The 21,466-nt window shown below is 38.3% G+C and overlaps 1 protein-coding gene across 1 annotated transcript in view; it reads right to left on the reverse strand.

Moving 5' to 3' along the window:
* tmx3b (thioredoxin related transmembrane protein 3b) overlaps positions 1–21,466 on the reverse strand; it is a 44,865-nt gene that overhangs the window by 9,506 nt on the left and 13,893 nt on the right. The window contains exons 10-14 of the mRNA XM_044104462.1: positions 15,511–15,609; positions 8,591–8,648; positions 8,304–8,357; positions 4,842–4,898; positions 169–298 (exon numbers count right to left, since the gene is read on the reverse strand). Coding sequence (XP_043960397.1) covers positions 169–298; positions 4,842–4,898; positions 8,304–8,357; positions 8,591–8,648; positions 15,511–15,609 — 398 coding nt within the window. The remainder of the gene's footprint in view (positions 1–168; positions 299–4,841; positions 4,899–8,303; positions 8,358–8,590; positions 8,649–15,510; positions 15,610–21,466) is intronic.

Below are 21,466 nucleotides of genomic sequence, written 5' to 3' on the forward strand. Positions count from 1 at the left end.
GCAAATTGTCTTAGGACTTACAATGCAAGACAACATGTGTGATTAATGAGGAGCACTGAGGTGATTACAATGGTACAACACAAGGAGAAGCGGGTGAATGGGCTATTCTGAGCAGAAAGCTCAAACAGAAAGCAGCGGAGGGAGACAAGAGGAGTGGAAGGTGTTAACCTGTGCAGAACCGTTCAGAACGCTGCTGATGAATTGGACCAGCTGGTCCGTGCTCTCAATCAGCTCGCTGGGCATGAAGTACTGCTCGTTGGATGTGTTGAGGATGATAACGGAAGGCACTGTCACCTCCCTGAGGAAAAACAAAACCAGAACTAGACATTTGATCCTCTTAACCTCTTTACCACAAGTTTCCATTATCAAAGTGGGAACAAAATGCAGTTATCTTACAGAACAAATTGGGACACAGATAATACAGCAGTGTGATAAACAAAGTCTTTTATACTGAGAGGAACCTAACTTTTCCCATGGGGTTTCTTTCAAAGACAAGACTTCTAATAAGATAATGAATCATGTTGTTCCTTCTGTTTTTCCAGCAAAATGTGGGAAACTCAGGGACTTTGCTTGTGTTTGTTACAGCAAAAGACATAAAAAAAAAACATTCAATTATTTTAAAATTTCAAACCTGGTTTTATAAACTCAATGCTACTGCATGTTCCTTTAAGAGCAGTGCAATAAAGCTTTTTTAAAGTTTAACTTTAAACAAAGGTTTTACTTACCAAACATGTTTTATGTTAAAATCCCAAGATGCATTTAATAAAAGTTCTCGGCTCATTATTTGGTGATTTTTAAGTGAAAACACCATCCCTATAGATTCACTGCACATTTGTCAGTTTAAATAAAGAACTTAGTTTTTTATTAATCTGCATAGTTTAGAATATAAAGACAAGAATTACTAATGTTTAACATTAAACACAAGTCAAATTAGCAACAATATTTTACTGACATAATTGGTGTTCGCTATGTAGCTCTAGAAACATTTACTGTTCCTTTTTTTTTTTTTTTTAATAGATTCTGGCTTCATCTCTAGCCCTGGTCAAGCACTGGAACCCAATTGGTGAAAAACTCCTTTTAGTAAATCGCAGGCCGTCTTAAGGGAAGCCCCTCTGCCTCTATGCTGTGGCCCAGAGGTCCACTCATCTTTAGTTTAGCAGAGGACTCAAACAGTAACCTTCACTTTACACTCCTGAGCTGCTTAATCTCCACAAATCGGCAGAGGAATTATAAATCCTTGTGAGATAAGGAATAAGGTCATAAAACAACTAATCCTTTTTCCACACATCTTGTGCAGCACCAAAGCCTGGCTTAGATAAGGTATGTCGTTGCTTAGATGCATGCACACACACACACACACCATGTCACACAAACAGTTCATCACTGTGCCGCTACCTCACATCCCTGCGGTGATACTCAACCCAGCAACAAATTGCACACATGCACACACATATCCATCAATGTCCCAATCCACCACCCAGCTGAGATCCAGAGTGCAAACACACACACCCGTGTGGTGGAGTCATCAACACTTCACTACTCTGTCCAGCTGAGAGCTGCGAACACACACACACACACACAGACAAAATGAATGCATATTTTCACCACCATACTCCAACAGATGGCCCTCATTTAAACTAAATATGGATTAGCCTTTATGCCTCTAAGTGGGACTACAGGGGGTTCACTGTGATGAGGAAGGAACATGCCTTACACCAGCAGTCACTTCTTCTCCAATGCAAACAAAAATGGCTGCTTCATGCTATGGTGGCCCTTAAGAAATTAAACCATTCTAAATAATTTCAAAACAAAATACACAAATTCAATAACCTTGGTGCAAAAGTGAACACACCTTTGAATTTATCCTTTTTATTTAACAGATTTTTCATAAAGCATATCTAAAATAGCTTATTTGAAAGAAGCCGGAATACCTACTTGTCACACTGCTTGCTGCTATAAGAAAACTATAAATATTGCTAAATAATGCTAAGACTTTTTCCACTGTTTGAATTAATGCATGTTAAGGTATATTTAGTGTTGGAGGTATTAAAATTGTTAATTGCAAGGATTGATAGAGGATTGTTCTCAAGTATCTTGCAATTTTAGCTATTATTCACAGGCAGCTGTGGACCTTTACTTCCACCAATACCAGGTATCCATTGTATATATTTTGTAAATTCAACTATGAATATGGTTGTGAAAACACATGTTTTGAGAGTCAACCCTGCCACTCTTCCTGTTTGGTGACCACTGCTACCACTTCTCCAGATAGCTTTAAAAATAACAAGATTGTTAGTGAAACCACCCCAACCCTAACTCCAGGAATCAACGATCACATTCAAGTGGAACTACAGATTTTTAACAGGCTGATTTAAAGTTACTCTCTAATGATTCACATCCTCTGATAAAAGTCTTCCTCCCACACAAGGAGACCTCACATCCTTAGTCTTTCACTATCTGGTAAAGATGTTAGCAATAATCCTATATTAAAACAAACCCAAGGATACCCTTGAGACTCAGAGCAGTTATCTTAGGTATGTGTGTGTTCATGGGTGTGTTTATGTGCCCCTGATGAAAGCTGGGGTCGTCTTTAGTGAGAGACAGACCGCTGCCAGACAGTCATCATGGCGATGACAGGAAGGCAGATAAAAGGCCATCAGATTTATTTCCATGAGCCTCCTAAGGGGAAAAGATTGGTGGACAACGCAGGATTTTATTCCTCAAAAGAGGGCAATTAATCCTGCACTGCCGCAGCCATATTCAGAGCCAATAAAACCCTGCATTGTGCATGCTGCATGCTCTCATGCAGAACTAGAAACACTAATCAACCCCTTTTAATCCTAAATATATTCACTTTCTGTTTAAATTTAGGACTCTGTCAGCTGTATTTGGTCACATATAGAATCTGCAGCCTACTGCTGAATGGCTGACTTAATTAGACAGGACTTAGAAGAGTATGGCTGCTATAATCTCTCTCTGACAAACAATAACATGCTCAAATTAAAACAACATCCTGCAGCAGACCCATTACGCATGCAGGCTCTCACACTAAATTAACCAGACACACATAACGAGGCACTAGAAGTTACTTGACACAAAACAGACAAGCGGCCGCTGCAGCCCTGCTGGTCTGTAACACTTGTGGTATTGAGTCTAATTAAAAAGTGTGGCATGTCAGATGGAGGGTCTCTCAGAGCATGACACCCTAACAGTCGGCCCCAGAATGGGAACAAAGCTGCTCCAGCCGGATCGCCCTTCATCATTACTGCTGCACTATGAGGCAAAAACATTAAATATAAGACCTCTATAGACTAAATCCATTAATACCGAGCCTGACAAAACCCGCCTTCAACATTTTCTAACTTTGTCACATTACAACAACACAATCAATGTAGTTAATTTGGGTTTAGCAGGGAAAATTTTATTTTTTATTTTTTTTTATCTTCTTGTCTATTTCTATTCAGGCCCCTTTACTGTGACACCTCTGAAAAGATTTACCAGCCCTATGAGGAGCACTGCAATTATATCTGGCATGTGTTTGGGAACCAAAGTGCCGCATCCACAGATTGATATTTTCATCCACTTTTGTTTGTGGAAAGGCTTTGAAACTGGCTTCTGACATCACTTTTTTATAGGGTTTTGGAAAGTTTTGACCAATGGCTTTACTACACTTAATTTACGTAGGAATGTCTGACATTGTTTATAGTGAATGCATATTGGTATTTCGCTGAAATAATTTGGGACCTCTTGGATATCAACATCTGCTCTGTTTCAGACGTGCCGAATAACATTGGGTTACTTAACGTAATCCCTGGTTCTTTGATAACAGAGTGAGGTGTTTCACTATTAGAAAAAGAACAATTAGTTAATAATTAAATTAAGGATCGCTGTTCTTATCTGTCCAAACAGCATTCTTTCCAAGTCATGGCTAAGGGAAGCCAAAAGCTCCTTTGCAAAAAACAACTCCATTATAAATATTTCCCCTCCAGTAAGGCCAACAAAAAGTTTCATCTTAATCACATCTGAGAAAAACTTCTTCCACATATTTGTAGTGTTCCCTACATGACCTGTTACAATCTGGAAACAGGACTACTTCCCATAAGAGACAGATTGGTGAAACCGACAACTAATACTTGTCCCCTTGACAGATTCTTTAACCGGAGCGGTGGGTATCTGCGGCACCCTAAAGGGTTACCGTAAACTACTTGGCCGCTTTTCTCACCAACCCTCTCCTTATCTGACCCGTCAGTTTAGCTGGACGTCTTTGTTGTTGGTTCCACACTTTCATTTTTCATGATGGACTGAAAAAAGTTCTGAGAGGTGTTCAAAGCTTTTATATTTGTCTGCTTTAATCTTTTTCACAACTTTTCACTGACCCGCCTGCAATATCTTTATGCATTCATGTACTTGCTGACCTGCTGATATGGTCTAACGCACATCTTAGTCCTTCACAGAACAACCAAATTTGTACACAGAAAAACTACTATAAAGCTGCTGAGGACATTTATTGCACTGAATTTTATTTAGGGATGCTTTAGTGATTGCGGTAAAATGATCGTCATTTGTAAAAAATTGCTCCATTCTCCATTCTAAGCAGCCTTATCACATGCAAATCTGCAGCAGCTTGTGAATGTTTTGTGTTATTTGGGCCATGGTGACTGAAGGTCCAAGAAGCAGCACAAGTAAAAATGACAGCATTTTGGATTCTGTCTTCTCCTGAAAACAGAATGCTTAATGGCAAAGGCCGGCATTACAAGCCACTGCAGACCTAGATAAGTGGCTGACAGAAGGTAAGGTGAGGCTGAAAGAGAAGACTGTGACACAAGGAGAGAGATACTCACCCCATAATGAGGCCATTAATGTAGTCGTTCCCATCCATGTGGCCAAACTGGAAGTCTCTGGAGATGCAAGAAAAATAAGAGAGTAAAATGAACTCTATCTCCCATCTCTGTGGGCTGTATATTGTTAGCACAAACCGGGACAGTATCTTCAATGCACAATATCACACAAATAGAAAACTTGGTTAAAAGTAATATGATGTCCCCGCTGCTGAAAACATAAGAACGCTTTTGTCACTGTGGGAGGGGATGAAAAAAAAATATCCCCAAAGCTCCATCCTGTGTCGTCCCTATGCTTCTCCTCATCTCCTTCGCCACAGAAAAGTCTTGGGTTATTTATCTAAATGATAAGGAAGGAGGAGGAATTCAATTTGTACCTCATTGTACTGCACTATGTCTGAGAAGAACACATTGCAAGCAGATGAAGGAAGGGATGGGGAGGGCCAGAGAAACCGCCAACTTTCGCCGAATGACTGATTGCGACGGCCCGCGCATATACATTATATTCATTTTGAATCATTGCTACATATAGGAGGATTGTCCCCAGGGTGCTAAGCAGTACTGCATGTGCTTATGTGAATGGCATGATTATTAAGACTGAACACTGTAATAAATTTTGTGGAGGCAACGAAAGAAAGAAAAAAAAAAACTAAACCTTCAGTCAATGTTCGAGGTAATCGTACTGACAATAGCAAACTGGACTGGGAATAAAACTCATCATAAAGTAAAAGCCCGCGCTGGAAACAGCAGCGGAGTGAGATACGGATCTGAATTAGGTAGAAAATGATTTACAGCTCTAAGAGCAACAACAGAAGTGAGGAAATGCAACACTGAAAATGTGACATGGAAAGGCTATAATCTTTTTTTATTTTTTTTTATTCAAATTTTGCTTCTTAATTTATTTTTTAGCAGATTTGGTCCCTTTTGTCCACCAACAAAAGGGCTGTCTACCTTTTGTTGGTAGACAGCCCAGGCTTTGTTGGGCTGTCTATCAACAAAACCTGCTTGGAAATCTTGTATGGCTGTCAAATACATAAATAAAACACAAAATAAAGCAGGTGTTTAATAATACTTGAGGAAAAAATAAGACTATTTATTGCGATCGCAAATAGCTTAACTTTTTAATGCATTCAAAGCTACATCCTAAAGTCTTTCTAATCACTGTAGAATAATTTAATCCAGGTTTGAATTGTCTGTACATTGAGGTTTTACTTTCAATTGTTTATCAAAATTCAATTGGTCTTTTTGTGTTTTTAACACTAAACTCAAGCTCTAAAAGGAAAAAGACAGTTTGGACTTCATCTCTATAATGCAAAAGAATGACTTTGAATTTGAACCGAATCAAACTGAATGTGTTGAAGACACACTTTATCTCACAACCACACTGTAGCTCCTAGTCAGATGTTTGGTGGAGGTTATATTGTTCCACCTGTGTTCTTGAGCCAAATCAACCAATGTGCAGAGAAGCACCATGGTGGAATCAGCCATTTTGGAAAACAGAGCCCGCCGTGTTACACGTCATGCCTCCGACTGGAGAACCATTTGAAAGGACATGGTCGCTTCACTGCGCCGCTATTGCACAGTTTGGATGAAACAAAGGCGAACAGAAGGAGCACAGCATTGGATTGAGGGGGCTTATAAATTCAAGGAAATAGTTTTGCTTTGGTGTTATTTATCAATCCCTCCATTCATTTATTAACGCATTTATTTCTCTATCCATCCATCCAAACCATGCATTACTGTTGCATCCATCCATCCAATAAACAATAATTAATCGATCTATGCAGCCATCAATCCCCTTACAGGTGTAGTAATTCTAGATTTCAACTTTCTGAAAAAATATCTGCACTGACTTCATAATGAACTTTGATATTATTAGATTAAAATTGGCAAAATAATTTATTTTAAAAGAAAAACAAATATCAAGCTGCACCGCTGAAGTTTCTTTTAAATCCATTCAAGAACAATAATCCTTCTACTGTCTGGTTTTGTAGAAAAAAAACATTCCCGGTATGCTAAAAGCACACTGCTTTCTATTCTTTTATTTTGCCGTTTTGGGCTGGGTGTGAAAAGTTGCTTTTTTGGGGTGGGGAGTTCCCACTAAAAACAGCTAAATGAGCAGAGTACAGTGAACCGAAAAACCAGCATTGCATGCTTATGGGATCTAAAACCAAAACAATGCCATAGAACTCCTAAAAAAAAAAAAATCTATTCTGGGATATAGGGAACATTATAAAGTATAAAACTAAACACTGGGTCTAGAAGTATGCTTACCCGGACTCTCGTGGGCTTTAAATGAGGAATTATGAGAGTCCAACATCCTTTATGGATAGAAATTAAGGCCCAGAGCTCTTAGTTTGTGAGACTTTGTGATAAAGCCTTTTTTATTTTCAGCTCCAACTGGCAGATGAAAACCAAGACAAACCAACATGTGCTCGATTCCGGCACATTCATGCCCACCGACTGGCGAGAATCCTGTTTGCCCACGCACATGAACGCCACGAATGGTGGGTGAGCTGAATACCACAGCACTGCATCAAACGGCATCGGCTCATTCAAATGTCAGCCCTCTCCTGTGATCTCTTCTCTCCATGTGCTACCTCCACCTACCACTGGGGGCGAAACTGCAGCTATCGACTAGTAATTACAAGCTCTGTTTAGGTGTGTCAGAACCCTGCAGGCAGCTCTGATCTCAGTGGGGGGGAACTCAAATTCAGACATCTTCGGGGAAAGAAAAAAAATGAAGAAACAGCGGAAGGTAGTGTGGCAGATAGTGGTATAATTGATGATAGGGATCTGAGTAATTCAATCAGCCCTAATGGGAATGCCTGGAGAGGGAGAAGCGCTTTGATCACAGCGGTTTGAGGAGGACATCTTTATTCAAATGCAGCAGCCACTTCAGCACAGTGCATTCCTGCTTTAACCAGAATCCTTCAGCTGGAGGATAACCCACCAGCTGTGCTTTAAGTTAACCCACTGCGCACAATCAACACACTTTCATTTGACAGCCCTTTGTTAAGATCTGCTTCCATTTTTTCCCATCCTCTTGGAGCAAAAATAGCTTCTCCTGAAATTATACACTGCTTTGTTTTTATTTGCCTTGTTACAGAGCAGCGTTCCAGCATGAGAACAGGTCGAGCAGCGCAGCACGCAACATAAACACCCCGGTACAGAGTTGTTATTGCGCAGGAAAACAGAAAATTATGCATTAATAAAGGCTGAGCTGCGGTTGTGATTGACAGCTGAAAAGAACACCTATATTTGGAAGCTGACATTTCACATAATTACCTTTCTACTGAACCGCTACAAAAAAAAAGAAAAGAAAAGGAAAATAGACGTGCCCTGACAACAGCATAAACTTGCTTGTGAATAGACTGGCAGCATTTCCCCAGCGAGTACACCATCCTGAAATAAACGTATAAATTGGATTTTCATCTCTGACCTCATCGTGTCTCCGTGCCTCACCTGTTAAACTGTTCTCTGTATTCCTTTGCCACTCGCTGCATCAAGGTCTTTAATCTAAAAGCAAATGAGAAGAGAGTGAAAAGCCACATAAGTCAGAGCCTATCCCTTTTTTTCTTATTTTTTATTTATTTTTAGCCGCTGGCTGCAATTTGTGGGCAGCTCCAAACAATAACAGTCAGTCTTATCTCTATTCGAAAGCCACACACCAAAATGCTGCTATGGTGGAGAGTGTGGAGAGCCATTTGATTATTACGGGCACAACTTTTTAATTTCTCTCTTCTCTTTACCTGCTGCTCTGCTCTGTGGGGTCTTTCTCGTCAATGATCGCAATTGCCACCAGTTTACCTGTATCAGGACGACATTGATTACAATTTTTTTTTTAAGTCACAGAATAAAGAATAGAAGGAGACAATTTGAGACCAGTTAGACTCTGGCAGGAGGCTTCTTATACAACTTTTGTATCAAAATTACTTATTTTCCTAAAGGAAATCTCTGAAGTCCTTTGATATTTAGAGACAATATTCAATAAGTACGACTGAAATAATAATGCACAGGAACTTTACAACAGATATTACAGAGTTTATGGGTGGAAGTGTGAATGGATGTACAGATGCATGGGTGTAGGAACAATCAGATCTGTGGACGCATATTAAATATTTGTACACTGGAATCATGTGAAACGAAGGCACATATATTTGGTCATCAATGGATGGACGAACAGAAAGATGAACAAACAAATGAAAGGAGGGACAAACAGATGGACGGAGGGAAAGTTAGATATATAAATGGACAGACAGATTTTTTAATCTTCCATATTAACTCAGATCTGAGGAAATATTTAAATTCCAGACTTTTCCAGACTGTAGGAGTTGCATGAAAGATGCTTCAGCAGCGCTCAATAGGGAAAAGAAAAGAAGAGGCATGGAGGGTGATTTACCCATTAATCACTCAAACATTAAACTAACTTCAGCTTTCTGCTTCGTTGTGCAGGAAACAAGTGCTCAGTTGGTAGCAGAGCTATTTAGGTGCCATTCAAAACCAAAACCCATGAAATGACAAATAGGTCTACTTAAAAAAAACAAAAAATAAACTCTTACACAACTTAAAAAGGTCTCCTATTTAAGCTGCTATGGTTTGAGGCAGGAAGCCCCTTGAAATTTAGATCAGAGAGGCAGCCTGCCCCCTGCTGGTCACTGATGCAGAAAGGTTATGTAGAGAAAGTGGACAGCCTGGAGTCAGGAGAAGAGATAAATACTTACAATGCAGAGAGGAAATCTTAATATATGGCTTAGTTTGTGTGCATTTCTTCCAACTGCAGTGCGCCTGTCTTCATGGGAGTTTCTCAAGCGGGAATGTGCATAATTAACACCAGCAAGGATTTAAGAACTTAAGAAGGTACACTGAGCTAGAATAATATGCATAGAAAAGTAATTCATCAGCAACTTGTCTAATAGAGTACTGGGATTTTGAAACATCAGTACAGTTTATTTTATTTTTAATTTGGGATACACTTCCTGTTAAGCCAAAAAGGAACAATGTATTCTCTTCTATTTTAATATTAACCAGCGATTTGAACATGATTATTTTATTATGCTTCATAAAGTGAACCCAAACGCTCCAATAATTATCTTCTAAACTTCTCATATGTTCACGTACCTTTTTCTGGCTTATATTGTTCTTTGTGGTAACAATGTCGCTAGAAAAGCTTGCAGCTCATTAAGCAGGTTTTCACTGCAAATTACAGGTCCAAATGTTGCAAGAATTGTAAAATGTCTCTCTTTCTGCTGCAGAGACAACAATTATAGTTACGGCACAATAATATGACCAGCTAAGGAGCATGATTACTACGGTCATCACTGCAGGATTATGTAGCGGTAACGGAAAATTACTCACCTGGAAACACTAATTTCACCAAAGAACTTTGTGCTTGGAGTTGTTCACTTCATTTCAGTTGACATTAATCCCTTTCTGAATTTGAGGTAGTTTCTTTTCCAAGAGTTGAATGGCTATTTGAAATTTTGGTATTTACTGTTACTATTAGTAATTTACTATTTGCTTTCAAGTCAGCCAGCAAGAATCTAACACTTCTTATGCATCATTGTTTTAGATTTTTTTTATGTAAGTAAATATAACTGAGGATTTTTTAAAGGGGGCCTATTATGCTTTTACACATTCTGTATTAAGATAGATTTATACAAAACAAGTTCATTAAATTTTTGGCACAAAGTTTTTCTCAGATAAAATCACCTGCTCAGCTCTGCCTATTTTGAGCTCAACTAGGATCAAGTGGCATGTATTCATGATCGAAATGAACTGAATTTCTTTTGTATAAAATGCCTTGAGATGATGAGTTGTAAATCAGCACCATATAAATAAAATAATTTAATTCTTGGTTGAGTAATTAAAACTTTAAACCAAAATCTGTGAGGGGTATGAATATAAGCATAAATATGGGGTAGAAAAACAGAATCCAACTATTTAGCCTTCATCATACTCTAAACTGACCAAAGCTTTATTTATGTTTTCATCTTCATCTCCAATTGTCTCAAACTTCAACAAATGCGGCATTAATTGGATATCATGAGAGACAAGCCAAAATGTTTTTTGTTGCTTTTTCACTTTATCAACAGTTCGGGGGACCTTAGGTCCTGCTTCAGAAGTTTGGTGTTCAATGTGAAACATGCCTCTACAAAAATCAGGTTCAGAGATTTACTACTACTCACCAGCTTTTCAGTTTGCTTCTCTCTGCTATCAAGTCTTTCTGCATGATGTTTGAATGTGAAATATAAAACTCAAGGTTGTTTTCTACAGGCCCATATTTAAAAATGAGAATCAATTCGAGCTCTTCCATCATTAAGGCTTGATTGCCGTGTTACGCGGGTCAAGATGTTTTGGATTCTTAATGCCAAAGCTCTGATCATCGCTCACTTCAAAAGGTTCGGGATGAGAATGAAATCATGCTTCAGAGAGAATTTCTGAATAACTTATAAATGTTCAAGTCCATCAAGTTAAAAGATCGTCTGCTGCAAGCTTAAAGACCCGCTTGGCGACGGAATCTAATTTAATGCATCAATCTGAGACCTCACATCGTTTTTCTGTAAATCTGCCAGAGCATTTTCAGAAACTATAGCCAGCTCAGTTTTATAATCCACTGGTTTAGTGACTGTATTGTTTACCCAGCTGAAGACTAACAGTTTGTGCCTTAAATCCAGTATAAATATGCAGCACACGTGATATTCATGTGATAAATGTAGAAAATCGAGAGGACACAAAAATTGGTATGTGGAAGATGACAAATGTTTTCTGGTTCTCCTGTGTTGTTATTGTGGTTGTCTCCGCTTCTGAAGAATAACCTTCCAATATTCCAGTGCATGACAACATAAAAGGAGAAGTGCTTTTTAATACCGCCAAACATATTCTGCTTTCAATATGCATCCAATTCATCTCCCTGTCTGCCTCACTGTCCTTTAAATCCTCGCAGTTAAATAAACCTAAATTACAGTTTCAGGCTCTTCATTGATTTTTTTGGGTCACACCAGTATTTAGATGTGGGTACAGAGTTCTGTGTCAGTATGACTTATGATGTGTGGGATGGAGGGGGGGATTTTTTAAGCATAAAATGTCATCCCAGCAGCTCCACTGAGCTGCAGTCCATGAAATGTGATATTCGGTTCAAAAGACTCCCGCAACAGGGCTTCTGCCAACTTTCTTTTTTTTTTTTAAAACTTCCTTCAAGCATTCACATGAATCAAAACTGCAAATTCTTGAACAGTCACACATTGTTTATCCAATTAAGGCATTATTGCGAAGGTTTAAAAAGCAGGAAGTATGGTTTAAAAGAGAAAGAAAGCAACCTGAAGTAGCCTAAATAGAATCAAACAGTATTCACTTACACAGGGAGTAGTAAAGTAGTAATGTTTGGTTGATTTTGTTGTTGTTACATTGCTTCTACGTAACTAACCTTTTACCATTGGAAACCCTGTTTATTCTCTCTTCAAAATGGTGCCACATATGTAGGTTGAATAGAGTTGTGTACAGGAGTTACACCCATAAATAACTTGCCAAATCGTCTTTAAAAAAAGCAAAACTGCTTATGATGGAGGAAGTGGGACGGTATTTTCTCCATGATGGAAAAACAAGAATTTTCAACACTGGAGGAGAGCCCAATGCAGAGAGAAATGGAGATGAGACCCCGTAACCAGTGGCAATCCCATGTCTCCAGACTTAAACCACTTCTCCATCATCATGTCTCTTTCTAACCGGTTAATGTCTGGTTTGGTTCTACCACAGTTGATCAGTTACAGCCAAAACAGTACAGTTTGTTCCTCTGTATTGTGGGCGTGAATTTAGGCAGGAATTTGGGCGGCTGTGAGCGTGCAGCAGCTTTGGTCGACATTCTAATGAGGTTTGCAGCAACACTCGGCAATGGAGAACCTCAAGGTTTTAGATTTAGGTTATGAGTTCAATAGATGTAAAGCAAAATCCACACATGAACTTTATTTAAAAAGAAAAATTCAAAACAAAGAAATAATTGCACATCACAACTGATTAATATTGCGTAGTTCTGACTGCTCTGTCCAACAGATCGCTAGAGATGCAGTTTCTTGCTTTTTCATTTCTGCCCATTCTTCTCATTCCACTCCAAAAGCTGACACGTGTGCTCTTGGCGGTGCTCAAGATTAAATTGGTAATTACACTTCTCCACGCTGTGCAGCTTTATGATAGTAGACAACATGTCTGCCAGCTCACTTTGGTGGTTGAGATGTTGTTGTATGGAGCTTGCAATGACATTAATAAGACAATCATTGAATTGTGTCTGCAAGCTGGCATGGCTTGTACTACTCCTGAAAAAAATACGAAAATGGGGAAGAACCACATACAGCCACCAAATGGAGATTCGTTTGGACTGGGGCAGAACCAGTTAAAGCCGCTCTAGTGGAGAAGCCCCTTTAGAGACTGAACTGTTTGCTACATACAGAATCCAATCATGCAACATATGATTGGATTCTACAACCTGCTGCATTTGGACATAAGGTGATTTTTCTTCCATATCTGAGATGGTTACATTTAGTGTGAAGTTGTTTTAGGTGAGAAATTCAGCTAAGTGCAGAGCGAGCTGTGTGGCTTACCACTGTTGAAAAGTGCACACCCTGACATGGTTCGGTCAACCTTTCTTTCTGCAGCTGCGTGAGAAACCTTAATCCCTCCAAATATCAGACATTAAAGACAGCTGGGAGTTCACTCCATTTTGTTTGGGTGTCACTTTAAAGTTACCCAACAAAACAATGCATTGTACTCCTAGTTCCACTCAAACATTCTGTGTGTGAAGTTGACAAATGCTGTACTGGATATTTTCAGTGTGAATTTGTGTGCCGTTAAAATGAAGAAAAGAGCTTACAAAGCCTGAGAAATTTCAGTTTAATGGAAGTAAAAAGTAAAGGAGTGAAAGCCGACTGGAGAAGTGTACAGATTATTCTAACATTTTTGCACCAGTAAGTATTTTAGGGAAAGCATCAGGGTTAACTCTCTTGCCTTAGGAAATGTGAACATATAGAAAATTTGTGCATTAAACTGCACACCTTGTTGGAATCCAGCCACTTATCCAGCAAACCACAGCTGCTCTAATGCTGTAAGTATAAAGCCTGTAAAGGAAGGAAATACTGTGTCTAATATTAGAGAGGCACTGAACAGAGTATCAATGTACCGCTGTTTAAGAGGCAGTTTGCATTTCACATTTGAGCTTAAATTACCTTTACAAGGAAAGGAGTTTTTGAACAAGAATAACAAATTTGTCTGTTTCTGGAGGGCATAAAGACTGAGCAAAAAATAGCTCCACGAGTACAGTTGAAGCTGAACAAGCTTCTGATAGAAGATGTTTGACTTTTAATTTTAAAGCTGCCCTATGGCAAGCGACACGTTTGAAGGCGAGGCTGCAAAACATTAGGGCGTTCTTTATATAACAACATTTTGCTGACGTGCTTGATTTATGCTTGTGTTTTAATATGCAGTTTAGAAATGTTTACCAGCGTCTTTGGTCGTAAAGATTAAAGAAGAGCTATATGCATGAAAGAACAAAATTAAAAGAAACCACAGCTACAGCAAAAAAAAAAAAATAAAGCAGAAAAGCAATAAAATGAGTCTGTAAAAGATTTGAGCTCCGTTTCATCTGGTAAAGAAATATCAAAATATAACTAAAGTATATTTCCAGGAAGAAGTTCTCATATGCTCCTTGGCTCTGTGCAACCAAGAAAGGAGATAAGGATGACTGCTGATGCTGGCTGGCTTCTACCATAGTGGTAAAATGATTTCCACTCTGTGTATTAATGCATATTGAAGAATATTTGGTGTTTGAACTTTTAAAATTGATAGTTATTTTAGTTTTTTTGAATTGTAGTTACTTTCAGCATACAAAGTGGCTCAGGATCCACACCATATATTTGAGCTAAGGGTGTGCTATTGTTTAAGATTAATTTTTGGAAAATCTGGATTTCTTTTCACCCATGCACTCCTTGGATTTCCATTGTTCAAAGTATTGTCAAACAAGATGCTAGGCCTTGGGAAGGGTTGTAAGTGTTTTTTTTACATTTGCAGTTTTAGTTGGACTTCAAATTCAAATCAATTCACCGAAGGGATGATTGTAGTAAGATGCAGTTTGGAAAATATTTTCTGTCTTATGTCATGTCTTTTCAGAAAAGGAAGCGAGAATTTTTTTTTTTTAATTAAAATCGAAAATCAGATTTGATATGATAAAATTTTTGATTTTATTTTCAAGCCATATTGTCAAGTCCTAATTTGAGCCTATATTTTCTAACTTTAATCCTCTATGGACTACAGAAAACGATCTATAAATTCAAACACATATGCAGAATTATTGTTAAAAACAATAAAAATCACAAAAATTTCCAGACAAATGCTTCAAAAAATTTTAAAAAATTGCAAATCAAATATATTATTAAAAGTCGCTAAATGTATAATAAGCAGAAATGGATGGCCACTAAACTTCTCAAATTTAACGCTGTAAATGTTACAATTTGCTACATTTATTGGTATAACAGTGACATAATTTTTTTAAAATTGGGGTTAATGCTGGAACATTTCTTGGAAGGTTACATGTGTATGTTGGGGAACAATGTGCTTTGCTGCAAAATAACATTCTTTAGATCAAAAAAGATAAAAATGAAATAAGTCTGCAAGTGGAATGCGTTACCTGTTTCTCCAAGCTCATACAAGGTAAAGCCATCAATATGAAGGTATCCCTGGAAGCGCTCCTTGTTCACCCATGACGACAGGCTGCCGTCCTCATACTCTGCAAACATACAGGGGGGAATCTTTCAGAAACAAGGGGACAGAGCAGCTTATCGAGATTCACCACACAACCTGTCGATATCAAAAGCAAAGCATAGAAAAGTATTGATGGTTGGACTGTCAGAAGATCACAATGTTTACAACATGTAACCTCTTCGGGGGGGTAAAGAGCGAGACACTGTCTGAGCATTCACAGACACGGGGCACGTAAACAGAGATCAGAGGCGTCTGAAGTGGTCTGGGTCATAAACTGCACTATAGACAGATATATAAGTGAACAGATAAAATAACAGGGTTGAGAATATTTATTCAGGGTGGATTGTCAACAGTTATACAGAATGAACAAAACATGTTTTATTAATCAAATAAATGGTTGTCAAAAACACTAAATTATCCATTTGACATTAATAATTTCCATTCTGTCCCGACTCTCTCATCAGTTTTGCTTGTCAATCACAAAAAGCAAGAAAGAAAAAACTATTTCATACTATTTTTAATGCATACACTACTATGGACAAGTATACGAACCACTTTGATAGCTGACAAACTGGAAATATTATTTATTTATGGAAGACCAACATAAAGCAGTTCATAATTGTGAAGTGTGAAGAAAATGACATAGTTTTCATCTGCTTTTAAAAATCAAAACTGGTGTGCTGTGTCTTCAGCTCTTTTTATACTCTGATGCCCCTAAATAAAATCTAGCTCAACTATGGTTATAACATTTTTTAGCTTTGGCGGTACTACCGAGATCCACAGCTCATGTGGATTATGGAAAAAAAGGGATAAATATTAGTTGTTTACATTGCAAATTTGATCTTGAGAAAAAAGTTGGAAGAAACAAGCTATTGTTTAAGGGTGTGCAATATGGGTAAGACATGTGACTGCTATACAACAGCTGAATCTTGTTAAGGCAATATTGATTACAATACATCCACATTGTGGTAAATCTCATTTTTTTCTCTCCAGGTAAATTTCACACCAGTCTTCATGAACTTTAGCATCTTTCATACTAAAAATCTACAGCTATCTACAGTTCAGTTTTTGCAGATGCATCTAGTCCCAGATTTTTCTGTGGAATATAATTCCAAAATAGAGGGCATTCCTGGAAGAAGGTCTGATGCTGCAAAGACTTGAGTGGTGGAGGTTCACAGCCCTAAACATGCAGCTCTATACACACAATAGAATAGTTAAGATGAAATCGGATTTATGTGTTAGAATGATCCAATCAGAGTCCACACTTAAATCCAATGCAGAATATGTGGCAAAACCTGAACAGTCTCAATGAGCTTGAACCATTCCTGAAAGAAGAAAGTCTTTGTCGCTAGAAGTGAAAAGATGATAGTGGCATTTTTTTAAGACTTGACAGTCGCAACAGAAGATTCTGCAAAATTCTGAGTCAGGGGTGCTGAATACAAATGGATGCCATACTTATCTTATTTCTACTTGTATAACTCTAAAAAAAACCTGATCTCATTTTTTTCTTCCATGTGCCACTTTGTAATAGTCCGTCGTGTAAAATATCAATAAAATATAGCAAGCTTTGGAGTCACGACCTGACAAAATGTCAACAAGTGCGAAAATAATTCAAAGGATATTAGGTCAAAGACAATAATATTTTTTGTAAGGCATTGCATCTTATGCACAAAAAGAAAAGAAAAAACATAATATCATTTCTAGACAAATATCTGGAGGCAGCATGAGGGTTATAGAGAACAAGTTCAGTGAGGCATTTTAAAAACTAAAAAAACTGAGAAAAATAAAAGGATGCACATAATTATTGTCAAATGTAGCCAGAACCTTAATATGACATGTTAATACGCTATCCTGACCTTTACGCTGCCACTTAAGTAATTACAGGAACACTGATAATTTTTAACATGTTTCTCATGCTGCAGGGCCTCAAAGGAGCCAAGGGCACAATACCGAACATGACAACTTAAAACCCTCAAACACGCTTGTAAATGTGCAAGGCTGTGCCTTACAGTTGGATTAGAATGCATTTCTCCCAGACCCTTACTGCTATGCGAAGGCCATGGAGTGTTGCTGTAAAAGCCTGCTGAGTCAGTCGATCTGGTAGACATTCCAAAGACTTCTTCCCACAGATGTCTTGGCTTTATAGACAGCATGCAGCTGCCCAACTTCTCCCCAGAAGCAACAGAGCGAGAGTGAATCGAGAAAAGAAGGTGGGGGTGGAGACGCGTTCTTTTTAAGGTTGTACCATCTGATGAAGCTCTTGTACACGACTCAACTTGCTTCACCTTGAATCAAATTAGAGTCGCTCTCTTCTCGGGGCATGAGGCTCAGAAATTTCATGCTGCCCTACAGGAGCCCGTCAGCCAAGAGTTCGCACAGTGGGGAGACAACATGGAGAAATGAGGGGAAGGAAGGGGAATAAAAACAGACAGCGGGTGGAGAGGGGATGATCTGGTGTCAGAGTTTGGAGCTGAGGCAGGAGGGAACGCTGACACATTTCAAGGATGAAGGTTAATGGCAGAAAAGACCTGGGAGTCTATGCAAATAGAAAGAAACAGAATGACAGTGGAGAAAAGCAGAGGAGGGAAAGTAGCTTCATCAAAGAGAACTTAAACAGAGACGGAAGGTTGATGAGGATGAAAAGACAAGACGGCTGAACATAAAATGTAAGAAGGATGTAAAAAATGAAAAGATTTCTTCCGTTACAGAGAATAAGATAATGTGACAAGCATCCATAAAGCACTAAGACACATTACAATGAGAGCAGGAAATGAGATCTGACACTCAAAACCTGATGGATAAGAAGACTGAGAATAACAAAATTACACCAACTATTAGAGGGATTACTATGAGATTTCAAGTTAATGCTATAAATGAACTAAACAGTTATAGCTTCTAAATCCTACAACCTCTGTTAATTATAGCATTTAATGACCAAACAATCTGGTCTTTACCAAGTTCTAAAATTTAAATCAAGCATCAAGAGTAGGAACCCCATTCCCACCGAATACACAGTGAATCTGTTTCAGGCTTTCCCCCAGTGTATTATAAGCCTGGTGGGCCACCAGGGTTTTCTTGTGTCCCCACCAGGCTAAGCACTGCTTATTTATGCAAGTCTTTTTAAAATGTTTGCATTTATGCGTCAAATGGCCCGGTCTACGGAAGACAGGTCCTTCGAAGGCCACGAATATGGACAACCAGAAGAGAGAAACTGTTTCATAAAATGACATGTATGCTTGAATTGAAAGTTATTTTTTTAAACAGCAACTATTGTCTCATCTTACAGAATGTGTGTCACTTTTTCCACGTTGCTCCTGTTGTGAATAGTGATTGTATGATGGGATCAATGGTGTGAAATCCATGGGGTTATGATGTGTCAAAACCTGGTGAGTTACTTTTGTGTTACACCACCTTAATAATTTTTCCTTTTTTCCCCTCATAATAAAAACGATTGACCTGTGTTTGACTTCATACACATTTCACAATCCAGCATCATCTCTTATAACTTAATGGTTATTGATTTAATACTTAGTCTCAGGCTGGAAAGGCTAGCAATCAATTCAAACCTTTGTTCTACAATGTGCCACCTTTCAGTTCACTACGAGGTCAAGTGGTTTGATGGTTATCAGTTCAATAATCCAACATTTCAGGATGAGAATAATTAACTTTATAATTGGACCGTTACAGTAACAATTCACGAAGTTCCACAAACTGTGTTGAAATGGTAAACATATGCATAAACACAGCATATGAGAGCACCGGCTCTCATGTTATGGAGGTTTGATATACAAAGAATCTGTTGCAGTCTGGTTGGTTGTTAAACTGTAAATGGAGCACTGCGAATGCCTGAGGGAAAAACAATATTGCTTCGATACTGTCCTCTACACAGCCGTGAACTATTAAATACTGCAGAACTGCCATTCAAATCAGGCAGAAATTGAATTTATGTGACATCATGTCTTTTACCAGAGACATAAATAAATGTGGAGGACGCTATGTAAGCTAGGACCAGTCAGCTGCATAAAAAGGATGAACTCTTACCAGTTGTCATCTATAGCATTAAGTGAAGAAAAGCAAGGACTTTTAAATGCTTTTTCCATTTTTACTGTAAACGTAGAGCACTGTAGCATTTTAACATTGTTGTTTACTAGGACTGACTCATTCACATTAAACCTAATTTAAACTAGAGAAACGGAAGCAAAGGTACAAATGTTATCTGTTAGCTTTTACTTCAGCATGTTCACCCTATTCAAATAATCAGAGGCAAACACTGCCTGTGTCTAGCCTATCTAAACAGTGTAATTTTATGACTTGTTATTCAGTCTCTACTTTAAATGAACCTAATCAGCAGATGTGAAACAAGTTCTACCTCATGACAGCCACATTCACGAACATTTCCATAAAAGGTGCAACACCATCAAACCATTAACCACTGATGCAGAATAGAAGAAAGCATTGATGCAACTGAGTAGTAAAAAGGGTAAATTAGGATTGTAAAACACATTCTCCATGTAAAAAAAAAATTTCAGACAAGAATTTGCAGGGTTTTCTGTCCTGCATATGAACAGTTGGCAGATTTCACATGTGGGGCAAAGAAATAATAGAGCAAAAAGAAGAATGAAGGGAAGGATGAAATCTAGAACAAAAGCAAGAAAGAATGAAAAAATAGGACACAAGAAAGTGGAAAAAAGACTTAAGGAAAGAAAAAAGGCAGAAGAAATAGCACAATATTCACACAAAGAAAATATAAAATCTGGAAAAACAAGTTTTCAATGCTCGTTTTTTTTGTACTAATTCAAGCTTGTAAAGTACTGAAATCAGATTCTAAAACTTTCCAAACTAAGTTAGAACCCTCGGAATATGCCAATCTTGTGAAAGAAGCAGTGACAAAAACAACTTTCATCCTAAAGATAATGTTTTTCTGTCTTTATACAAAACAGACCATGTCGGTCAGTGTCTTCATCCACACGCACATAATGATAAACACTACTGAGAGCCTGTAGCTCAGTAACAGCTTACACCAGCACAGCACTGAGGATTTTAGTTGTTAAATATGCATGAGGCTCTGTGCCGGACTATATTTTAATGGCGTTCTTCAAAAGCGGGATGCTGCTGTTTTGGGAAGTGCGCAGCAACAGTAATCAAAGCTAAAACAACACTGTGTCAAATATCACATTACACAAAGTGAGGGCTGGCTTTTGGACAGCGTGTCTCTGCTCAGTGGGAACTCTTCTTTAAAACAACACAGACCTGCACAGTAAGAGCACCGACGTGCAGCAGTGAATTCCTAATAAGCGTTTTTGAATCTGAACTAACTCAAAATCTAACAAAAATAAAAATAGAACTGCCAGGGGAAGGTATTGTTTGCATATCCTAGGAAGAGCCAGCCTCTAAAGCCAGGAGATAAAAAAAAAAAAAAAAGACTGCAGCTTATGAAAAGATGAACATGAAAGCCACGCAGTGCTGTGCCAAACGGTTCATATCCCTTTAACTGTTCTGCATTTTAAACACAAATGTCTTTGTCTTTTATTTTGGTCCAACTCACGTCTGTGGCAGACCAACCACTTTTGTCCTTTTGTTTTTTAAATAGTTCATGTCCAGTCAACCTAAACAGAGGCCTCTGCCAAGGAAGATGGTTTAAGAAACCATCCCCTCAGCATGATGCTGCTCCTGCCATGTTTCACTGTGTTTCTAGTGTTGTTTTACAGTCACAGTTCAGATAGTATTTAACTTTATGTATATTTCAATCAACCTGGACTAGCTTCCCTGTCCTTGCTGAAGAGAAGCATCCCCACATCACGATCCTTCAAATACTGTGTATCAAAGTGAGTGATAGCTAGGTGACCTCAAAACAGAGAAGTTTGGAAAAACTTATGTTTTTA

This window comes from Gambusia affinis, linkage group LG21 (genome assembly GCF_019740435.1).
Source record: "Gambusia affinis linkage group LG21, SWU_Gaff_1.0, whole genome shotgun sequence".
NCBI classification, from domain to species: Eukaryota; Metazoa; Chordata; class Actinopteri; order Cyprinodontiformes; family Poeciliidae; genus Gambusia; species Gambusia affinis.